This window comes from Serinus canaria, chromosome 1, assembly GCF_022539315.1.
Source record: "Serinus canaria isolate serCan28SL12 chromosome 1, serCan2020, whole genome shotgun sequence".
Classification (NCBI taxonomy): domain Eukaryota; kingdom Metazoa; phylum Chordata; class Aves; order Passeriformes; family Fringillidae; genus Serinus; species Serinus canaria.
The window spans coordinates 77,079,531-77,090,865 of record NC_066313.1 but is presented as its reverse complement, the minus strand read 5'-3'; the positions used below and the strand labels follow the sequence as shown (position 1 = coordinate 77,090,865).

The 11,335-nt window shown below is 46.7% G+C and overlaps 1 protein-coding gene across 2 annotated transcripts in view; it reads left to right on the top strand.

The window, feature by feature from the left end:
- Positions 1 to 262: 262 nt before the first annotated feature.
- Positions 263 to 11,335, top strand: part of FGF14 (fibroblast growth factor 14) — a 373,108-nt gene continuing 362,035 nt past the window's right edge. The window contains exon 1 of one of the 2 annotated variants that reach the window (XM_050981822.1): positions 263 to 809. In XM_050981822.1, the coding sequence (XP_050837779.1) occupies positions 602 to 809 (208 nt within the window). In that variant the 5' untranslated portion in view covers positions 263 to 601. The remainder of the gene's footprint in view (positions 810 to 11,335) is intronic. The other variant, XM_018908800.3, reaches the window with a different exon arrangement.

The following is an 11,335-nucleotide window of genomic DNA, read 5'->3' as shown; positions in this document are numbered from 1 at the left end:
GCGGGGCGGGGGTGCTGCCTCCTGCGCGGCGGAGCGGGCGCAGCGGCAGCCGGGGCCGGAGGCGAGCGGCCCGCGCGGGCGAGGGCGGGCGGCGTCGCGGGGCGGCGGCGGGGGCTGCGGGGCATCGGCGGGGGCTGCGGGCGGGGTCCGCGCCCGCGGCCGGCAGCGGTCTCTGCGCCTCAGCCGGGCTTCGCCGGGTGCTGGCGGTGCGCTCTCCCGCCGCGGGGCTGCACAATGGCAGTCGTTCAGTAGGATGGATCCTGCCGTGGCTTTTGTTCTGCAGATCCACCCATCCTTCTAGCAGTCAAGTACCAGGCTATGGTTTTCTCTCTGGGGATCTTTCTTCCGCGTTTTGCCGGTGTCTCCGATGAGGTTTTGGCCTCGGCTGGGATTTCACTACCTTACTTTTCGTTTGGCTTCACGCTGAAAAAAGGGATTCCTTATATTTGCTCTCCACGCTTTTGGTTATAATTCACTGTTGGTCTAGGGGGAACAACCGTTCAGCCTGGCTGAAAAAAAAGCATCCGTTGAAAAGTCTCAAAGAAATATACCACGTGAGGAAAAAAAACTGGGAGAAGATCGGAATATAATCGCTTTTTCTATGATAAAACTGGTGCCCCTCTTCAGGAGAACTGATCTCAATTTATTATTATGCAACCACAAGGATCTCTTCTTTCTCAGGGTGTATAAGCTGCTGGATTGCTTTTCGCCCAAATCAATGTGGTTTCTTTGGAACATTTTCAGCAAAGGATCGCATATGCTGCAGTGTCTTTGTGGCAAGAGTCTTAAGAAAAACAAGAACCCAACTGGTAAGCAATCCATTGCAATGCGTTGTTTTTCTTTAATGCTACCCTGTCTGTTGCTCGCCGAGGTAGATCTGCAATCCTGCTGAGGGGAGAAGGGGGAATATATCGAGGCCAGCACGGACATGCATGTGCATACGTGTATGAATAAGCAAGGAGCGGTTTGTATTAGCTTCAGCCCCTGTCACCACCGAAAAGGGGTAAAAAAATAAAATCAAAGGCGACCCTCGCCCAGCCGGCATCTCCTAGTTCCTATGTGCTATTTTCCAAGGAGCAAACTTTTACATCAGTACCCTTCTTGTGGGGAAGGCGGTGGAGCCCCCCATTCCCGACCGCGGGAGCCCCCCCAGTCAGTTTTGGGAAGAGGAGACTGGCTCTCCTGTGATGGTGTTAGCCGGCCCTGCCTGCGGTGGGTGAGTGTGCTGGGGCTCGCGTCCTGCACAGCACTTTCTGAATAGCTTGCAGTATGTCACCCCACACGCACACACACCCACCCACTGCCTCGCTCGGCTTTCTAAAGTCAAACCAGACACCCCCCTAACGGAGGCCTGGGGGCTTCCCGTTATCACTCACCCTCGGCACTCAAGGCCAGGAGGGTGGAGGGTGGTGAGGAAAGGGGATGGACACTTTCTTGGGGCTTGTGCCCAGACGGCAACTCAGTCAGCTATGCCGAGTGGCAGCAGCAGCACCGCCGGGTTGGCCGTGCCGCTCCTCCGCCTCTCGCTGTCGGGATGACCCCTCTGTGCCACACACCGGTGTCTCTGCGTCCGTCTCTGTGTCTGCCTGGCAGCCGGGATCATGCGCTTCGGTTCAGCCCGGCTCCGAGGGGGAAACTTGCAGTACATTACATAAGAAATGCAAATGCAGGGGCTCTGGGCCGCCTGGTCCCTGGGGGTCCGCTGCTGCTGTTGCATCCCTCTTGCTCGGGGCGTCCGTGCGGCCAAGCCCGCGGCTTGGCGAGCAAGGTGGGCGAGAAGGGATGCTCGGCGGGAGGGGGAGCCCGGAGCTTTTCTGGGGAAATACCGGCCCTTCCCGCCGGCCTCTCGTCCCCCACGCCGCCTTGCTCGCTCACCCCGGCCGGCAGGTTGTCTGCAAGCACTTGCGTGCCTGGGGAGGCGAGAGCCGCCGGAGCCCGGGCTGCGAGGGGAGGGATGCCGTGTGTGCGCGCTGGTGTGTGTGTGCCGGCTGCCCTGCAGTGGCAGCTCCCGAGCAGGAGGCTCCTGACGCTGGCACTGCAGTGTAGTAGATCATAGGCTCTCGTTGCCTGACACCCCAACATCAACAAGCAGCAGCCCTGGCAGCCCGCACCCCTCTCCTTAAAGGCAGCCGGGCTGCCGGCTGCTGCTTTGCTCAGCCCAGGTCCGGTGCAGAGTCGAGGTGGGCACCTCGGCGGATTTACCCTTCCCCGCCCCCGGCTTCCGTTTGCCAGCTCGTCTCGCCCCTTTCCCCCCCGCCGCTGCCGCAGCAGTGAAAAGCAGCCACTTAGCATACCAAAGAGGCTGAAATGCCCCGCCGGATGCTGCGCTCAGCCTCCCGCAAAGTGCCCTTCGCTTCACTCGTCCCTTAGCACTGCAGCCAGCCGGGGGCCCCTTCCTAGCCGTGTGCCCCCCCGGGCGGGATGGGCCAGACGGGGTCAGGACGGCCGACCACCTTCTCGCAGCCCCTGGGGATGCCCCTCTCCGCCTGCCCGGGCCACGCACGCCGGGGCCGTGACCGCGGGGACAGAGCAGAGCGGCGGCGTGGCTCTGCCTGCCCTGCCCGCTGCCGTCGCTCCCCAGCCCTGTGGCGGCTCCAGCGCCTCGGTGCTCTGTGCAAGAGGCGATGCTCCTGAGGAAGGGATTTGGAGGGGGGCGGCAGGAGCAGGACGAGGGCTGGTGGTTTCCAGGCCTTTCAATTTGCATACCAGGGGGTGAGGCGTATGCCCCTCCGCACAAACACACTCTGGTCCACCCCTCAAGATTCGTGTCCTTTCCTTGCGGAGGGCAGGCTGTCCCGATATTGGCCTCTGAAGCCGAGTTGTGTCCCTCGGAGTGCCGGGCAACCGCGGCACAGCTTTCCACCTCCCCGGGGACTTTGCCGCACTTCCCTACTCCCTCTGCATGGGACGACGAGTGGATTTGGCTGGCAGGAGCGGCACTACCCCCACCGCCACCCCGCCTGCGAAGGGCTGCACTGGCCCGAGGAGGTCTGAGCCCCTCTTCTGAAGGAGTAGGGGGGGAGCTCCTCTCAGCAAGCAAGGTGGGCGGCGGGGAGCGCCAAGGGGCGCGGAGTGGGGCCCTGGCGGGTGCTACCGCTCCGGCCAGCTCCGCGGTCTCGCTGCCCACCCGCGCCGTCTGCGCTGCTCTGCTCCGCTCCGGCTCGATCCCGTCAGAGCAGCCGGGACGCCGAGCCCGGCCCGAGCTGCACGCCCCGTCCTGGCTCTCCGTTCCGGGAGCGCCTAACTGCGGCTATCTGTCTGAGGAGGCTAATAATCCGCTTGGCCGGATTAGCTGGTAGCTCGGTCACAGGCGCTGTTGCTCTGACGGCAGATCATCTCCACTCAGGCTGGGGTCGCCCGCGGGAGCGCAGGGAGCCGGTGCCGCGTGGCCGGTCCTCGCCTGGTGCCCCCGGGCCGTGGGGCTCCCCCTCTGCGGCAGCTCGCAGACCCCCATCCCCGCTGCGGCACGGCGCCGCTACCGCCCCCCGCCCCCTTTGCCCGCCAAACTTTTCGGGAGCCGCTGGGCTTTTCAGTCTCAAAAGTCATCAAATGAGCGAGCATCTGCCCCTGATCCAACCGTGCAGAAAATCCAGCAGGTTAGGCAACTGACGCTGGCTGTAATTGCAGTTTATTTAGCTCTTTTCGGCCTGCTGCTGGCACTTTTTTTTTTTTTTTTTTGTCCCTTCCTAGAGCTGGTCTATTTCCAGAAACCGGACTGGGTGGCTCCTTTCCAAATGTTCTCTGCTTTGCGTTTTCTCCCCACCGCTGGCTGCAGCCCCCCCTCCATGTGCGGCCCCCCTCCCGGGCTCCCCTGCCGTCCCCGGGGGCCTCGCCCCCCCGGCACCGGTAACCAGCGCCGGTCGGAGCTCCGGAGACGGGGACCAGTGCGGCAAGGAGGGATGGGGAGTCCGAAGGGCTGTGTGTAAGTCTCTGGCAGGGTTGCATCAGGAAGCTTTGGTTTTACGGTTGGCTGAAACCCCTTCGTTTCAGATTTGAAATCCTCGATAGAGGAGCTGCGTTTGATTGCTGTAATTATTTACCTCTTTACATTTCTTTGTAAGGAGAAAAACTTTGGGAATCAATAGGTGTGGCTGTGTTTTCAGCTGCTGAATATTTTTGGATGTTCCTCAGTGTAATGGTGCTACAATCAGTGAAGCTCCTCATATCTGCAGTGTTCTGTCTCTCTTGAAAATGTTTGTCAGGTTCCCTGGGCCTCACTTGCTTTTGCAATTATTTCTGTTTACTTTGCCCTTCCTGCTTGTCATACACACAGAGGGGACTCTAAAAAGTGCAAGACCAAAGGGACTTTTTTGCACAAATAGTTAAAAACTACTCCATACCATAACTCCCGAACCAGAGCTAGTTATAATAGGATACTGTCCTCCTGGCTTTCCCACCAGAATCCCCAGCCTCCAAACTGGGTATCTTCAGATAGGGAATGGCAAAGTCATGGGGAGAATTTGGGGCCTGAGGGGAAGTGGGAAAGGAGATTATCTCTGGTTGCTTTTTGAAGCAAGTCCAGCAAGTGAATAGATTTTTTTTTTTTTTACCAAATGCCAGCTGTTTGGGTGCCCACGGGAGGTGTGTTGGCTGGAGTACTGGATGCCCCCATGGCGGGAATTGCTATCACATTTCACTCCTGGTGGCAGCCCAGCAGACAGAGGATGGATCAGGTTTCTTCTCCATTCACTCCCAAGGAGAAGCATCTCTCTAACACAGTCAGGGACGTTGACAGGAGAGTAGATAGCAATTGGCATTACTATAAATACACGACTAATGGAGGATTTCATTTAGGAAATTAGTATCAATCTCACATCAATTTCGAATACAAAACCTGTTTTAAAAGCAGTAAGTCTGAAATCCGGGTTGCAGCTGAACTGGAATCTCTGCATAGTCCCATGTTAATTTCCTACTCTATAAAATAGCTTGTCTGGTATTTCCTGGTTACTAATAATTTTGAAAAAGTTTCTAAGCACAGCCATGTGAGGATCTGTTTGAAATGGAAGCTTGTGTCCTGCCCATATAGTAGGTATGTGTCTTTATCTGAATTCTGAAAAAATTTGGCCTCCCCCCCGCTTTCCTTACTCATAGAAAGGAAACCTCCCACCAAAAGACAAAGAAAGTAAGAGCTGTGGGATCAAGTCCTTGAAGTTTCTTTCATGTAGGTCCGAAAAGCAGCTCTGACTGCTTAAATACTGTAATTCCTGTAGTGGGAATTGAGGCATGGTCTGTATCCTTGCTCAAATGTAAAACTGCCTATTTACATGGATTTCACCTATTGAAATTTTGTCCTCTCTGGAATACATTTCCTGATTTTGTACAAATTTAATTATTCTTGATCAAATTAAATTGCATACTCTACTTATTAAGGGGTGAAATTTATGCCTGCTCATGCATCTCCCTACTGTAATAAAATGTTTGCACCTAGTTCAATGTCTGCTAATGACAGGCCATTTATAAATGAATTCAAATATAAAAAGGACGACTTAGGCTTAAGGAAAATACAAAAAATGTATTTACAGATATCATTGGTTTAAATATTTATTTGTATGCATTTTTCATTTGAGCTTGATGTTTATTCTACTTAACCTTCTCGGATTATATTAAGTATATTAATTTTAAACTAAAATTCCTATTGGCTTCAAATCTAAAAAAGGAGTGATTTAGACATTCTAAACTTGTATCTTTGTAAAGATTTTCTGTCCAGTAAATGCCTGTAAAAATATAATCTGGAGATGAGAGTTGCTTGAAATTGGAAACCAGTTTTTCAAGAGGACTTCATAAATCTAAAAAAAAGGGAATTGGGCCCTTACACTGACTCTGGGGATGCATTTTGTAGCTGGTGGGGCCACTACTGAGGTTTCCATAGGAACAGTCAACATTTAGGATAAAATCTCCTGAATCTAGGTTGCAAATGGATAAGTGAAGTGGTTGTGTGCAAATTAAACTGAATATTTACAGATATTTGCCAAATGTGCCTCTAAACAGTGAGTCCTGCTGAAGCATGTTTCACTCAGTCAAGGAAGATCTTGTTGCTTGGGGAGCAGTGATTTGTTTCTCTACCAAGTTCTGGTTTAGAGGGCTTTTGTGATTTTGGACCCACTATTTACTTACCTTTGCCTTCCCTTCCTGCTTGTTAGAAGTTGCAGGCAATTTCTGAACATTGCACAAATGTGCTGTTGGCCCTTTTGTTTGTTTTTCACGTTTCAGTGAATGATAGCTTTTCAAAGATAAATTACTAGTTTACTGAACAACTCACTGAGTAACAAAACATCGAGCGATCATAAAACTTTACAATCTCTGTTGTCAAAAAAAATTGCTGAGATGTAGCAGGTGGCTTGATGTACAATTAATGTATCCAAGAGCTACTTGCCACTGTACAGAAAGAATTTATATGTGTATACAGTAGGAGAACAGTTTACTTGGGAATAAACTTTGTCAGACTGGACCCAAGTTTAGTTCAGGAAGAGCCCCCTTCTTGCACAGAGTGTGCTTCTATTGTCACAGTAAATTAAGCCAGGAAGAAAATATTTTCATTGGAGGCCATATAATAAAGGGCTTAAAAGAGTATATTCATCTTCAGATTGGCTATTAAAAAAATTATTGTGTTCTTGAAATGAATGCTTGAAATGAATGATCCACCCAGAAATACTGAAAATAATAATTGCAAAAGGAACTGATAGTGCTTGACACCATGATGGACTGAACACACAGCAAGCAACATGTAAGCCGTGTATTCTTTTTAATATACTCTGCAGCAAAGAAAAATAGTGTGTGAATAATTAACAAAGCTGTTACCCGAAACAGGAGCACACTGACTCTGGAGAAGAACTTTTTGAGGCCAAAACCTCTAAAATCATTAAGTGAAAGGCATTTAATGCATACATGGAATGCAAGTTTGGTGTATTTGTAGCATATGCTGTTAGAAGCATTCATGTTTAATAGTTACAAGGAAAGTAAACAGTTGCTGATGAAACTGCATCAAGAAGTCAGAATAATAATGTCTTTAGTAATAGTGAATGCACAAGCAAAATTAATAACACCTTTTGCAGTAAAATTCAATGACTAGTTTAAGTACTATACTGAGTTGAACATAACAAACATTTTAACAGCTTTTGAGTTAATATTGAATGGTGGTGTGGGTCAAATATCAATAGGTAGCGCATAGTTGCTGGCAGAAATTGATAGTCTAATTTTAATATCTGTATTTTGTCTTTTCACTCTGACACCTGCTTATTTGGCTTTTAACTGGGAACAGCATGTGGAATTGCACTGAACAAGTTTAGCAGTTGCATACAGTAGGCACTGTCTTGGAAATTACTTGGCTTAATCTTTTTGTGGCACTAAAATGAAATTGGTCCTATCAGACAAATAGAATGTAGAATCAAGCCAAGGTTAAACATTTTAATTCCATTGGAAATTTTTGGCTTTTGCTCAAGGACAGTGATACAAATAAACTGTAACCCTCTATGAAAACATTGTTCTAAGGAGATTCCCAAAAAGCCTGTATTTTACTGTGCTGAGAGAGGAACATACTTCACTTTTCACTGAAATTCATTGTGTCACCTATGTTTTTTTGTCTATGGCTTTGTCATCTAGAAAGATAAGAACATAGTGAGGATATAGAATGTGCAGGATTTGTGCCTTAGCTGTTGATCCTGTCTTGTCTCCATCTCTGGGCATTAGGTGGTGTAAGAAAAAAACACAAGACATGAGCAAATCTTTGGGTTTGATCCTTCCCCTCATGTCCTCTCAGTTTTCAGCTGTCACTGGACTGTGAAGTTGGAGCTTGCATTCAGGTCACTGTGTGTAGTAGCTTCTGAAAGAGCTACACCACCTCAGTTACCTAACAGCATTTCTATTTTGGGCATCAAAAAACTTTGCATGGCAGTGAGCTCTACATACCCACGTGCTGTGTGGAAAGGATGTGGAGGGGTTTGCACTTTCTGTGGGTACTCCTTGGTTTTTCTGCTGAAAGCCAGAGGCTAACATTGCTATTCCTGCCCTGTGATTACTGATTATGGAGAGCTTTTCAGGTGAAAAACACTCCTTTCATGGTGCCTTTTCCTTCCTTGAACTGTCCTGAAATCCTGGACATTTTGAGCATCTTGGTTCCTATGCAGTATGACTTGCCTTTGCTGTGGGTATAGGATGTCTTTGGCTTAGGAGGACAAAAATAAGGTAGCAGCTGACACATCCCCCTGCATCTGCTGCTTTTGTCCACCTAAAAGTTAATTTCTATGGATTTTCTAGGCCTATGGGATAAGGAAGTATGTCCTGAAAAGGGCATGTTTTCACAATGTCCTTTCTCTTGAGGGAACAAGTGGGATATTTCTCTCTTGAAGAATCTTTTAAAGAATTGAGCTCTAGTGTGACTGAAAACTAGTAATTCATACCATTGTTGAATGGTTTGAACAGGGGAGACAGCTTGCATATGAGAGCAGACTTCTGTTTACATATAAATCTCTTGCTTCTCACCAATGCTAGCAAAGGAAATATGCAGGAATTTGATTGCCCTTTAATGAAGTTTGAGACGAAAATGCTAATTTAAAGAAGGCAAGTTTGCCAGACTTGTTACTCTTTCAGTAAATGTATTTCTGAGCATGTCCCTCTACAATCAAAGAAAATGTCCAGGTTAAACAGTTGCCAGTTCATGCTTCTCATTAAAGAAGTGTACTATAGAGCACTACAATTGCTCAGTAGTTCCTACACATATCACTCTTTGCTGTATAGGTACGTTTATTGACTTTGAATGAGATGAAGAGGAGCTCCCAGTGCAAAGCATAGTGGAAAATACATTAAAAAAAAAAAAAAAAAGATATAGGAAAAGATGTGGAAAAATTATAGCTCAGGGAAATGCTTTAAAATAATCAGTTAAATCATTAATACAGTAGTATCCTATAGAGTAACCTATCAGGAATATCTTAGCAAGGATTAAATTAATAATAGTCCCTATTAATTTGTAGTACTTATGACACAAAGAGCCACTTTACAGTTCTGATTTTCTTGGAACTGGAAATTGCAAGTCAAGCCCAGACAACTAATAGTTTCTGAGAAACTGAACCTAAATGTGATGTAGGCAGATTATCTCACTAGGAGACCAACCAAAGATCTCAAATGTGAGCTACCTTTAGGATGTCTAAAACCCTGGTGCAATTTTGTGGCTTGGACTCTCACTAAAATCCATATTTTAAAGTAGCACTAACAGGTGGATTAAAATTTGTAAAGCTTTGCACCCCTGAGAGAGTTCTTCCTAGTCACTTGCTGTTTTAAATCCTTTTTTCTTTTTTTGTGTTTGTCCCCATGTGAAGGAGACTTTCTGCTTCAAAAAATCAGGTTACACAGAGTTTCATAACCAACACTTGCTAGTCTCCTGGCTTTACTCAGACATTTATTGTCTCTATGAATATGACATTGATCCATCCCAAACTCTGTCATTTCCATTATAGCCTCTCACATCTCTTTGAGTTTTTTCACCTTCTCCTAGTGCAAGCATATCACCTTTTTACTTTGGATAAGGTCTTTCAGGAAGAGTAGCCCTTAACTGTATTTCTTTTAAGATATTTTTAAGTCCTCTCCACCACTTTGAATAATTAGCTAGTGACCATGAGCAGAACAACTGCACAGGCTTATTTTATTAATGGTATTTAGGATGGATGAAGGGTAGACTGATGGACTACCCTTTTTTTGTTGGGCATGAGCTGTACATATACCATGAGTATACATTGTTATTTTCCCACTTGCTGCTAGTTTACAGTAGCAGAACAATAGCAGAAGTAAAGAAATGCAGAGGCTGTAAAGTAACTGTGATTGATTAGGAAAAGACAGTAAAATCAGCAAGAGGGTTTAGAAGACCAAATAACAAATGTTATCCTTTTAATTTGTTTTGAGGATCATTCGAGGATATTACTTGCTTGAGGATAAAATGGTTTGTGTGAGATTCTGCTTTTCCTCAGCATCCAGGGAACTTTTCTGGATATTATTGCTGAGCATTTCTTATTTATGTTGGTAGGGAGTTGTTTCCAGGTCCTGGCTTTGTTCACTTAAGTGCTTTGTATCTCCTTGAAGCTTGTGGCCATGGCACAAGCAGAAGAGACCCCAGAGAGCTGCAAAACCTGTGTGGATGCAAGGCATGCCCTGTGTGTCCATACCCTCAGCAGGGTACAGACAGAGTAAACCTGTGGTTTGGATCTGGCTCACTTTTGGTTCACCTTGTTCACCTTTGAGCTCACTTTTGATGGCCTAGTTTAGAGACATTATTGTGGGAAAAGATTGTAACATGCCTCTTCAGGGCTACATGCTCCAGGGTTTCTGCTGACCAGGGGCATTAGCAGCAGAGCCAGTGGCTATGTGTCACTAAACCCTGTGTTCTGAGCTGTTGAACTCTGGCTATATGCACAGAGTTTTGAAACACGGTATAGATGAGTTTGCTTACCTTTGAAACTTGTAGCATGATATCTTCCAAGGAGCAGGGTATCTGAAAGCAGTATGGGATTATTTTATAGCAAATGAGTCATTATATAGTGTATGTATGGAAGAACCACATTTCTTGAAGGTGATCTTACTTTGTTTTCAAACTGGACTTTAAACTCACATAATGTTTGCGGAAGAGTGAAAATATAGGAAAAAAAACCTCTTGTAGTTTCCTATGTAATACATAGCTGGGTAAAAGAAATAAGTTTACTCATGGTAGGAGAAATTGGAACCAAAGAAGTGGGAATAGAGGAATTGTGATTTTCTTTCTAGTGTCTTTTCTCATTTTGATTGGTCTTTGCAATTTGTATGAAATGATGTATCTGAAGCATTACTGGCATGAAGTGGAGATGAATCCAGTGATCCGTGTGCCACAGTAAGATATTCTCTCCTGACTGAAAGTTTTCTGTGAAAGCATGTCTTTGAAGACATTGGCTTTCTTAGCACTTCAACATCATGGATGTTGATTTGGACCATTCCCATACACCATTGATGAAAACACTCCCTAAGGGGTTCCTCAAGATATTTACATAAGTATGGTGCTCTCATTAAAAACAGAAAGATCTTTAAGCAGAATGAAAAAGTAAATAATTGAACATAAATATATAAAGGTGAGTATGGTAGTTTTAACTGTAGGGTTACTAAGTTTCTCTTTGATGCTGAATGAGAATGGTTTTATTCCAGTTGTGCCAGCTGCCATTGAATGAAAGGGGAGGTTGAAGTTTTGGACCTTATAAATAAAGCAGAAATAAGCTGTACATTGTGCAGTCTGGGTTAAAATATTTTTAAAAAGGTATCAGGAGTAACAGCAAAACAAGGGTTTGTTATGTTTTCTGGAGCTCCTTTTCCTTGGATTTCAGTG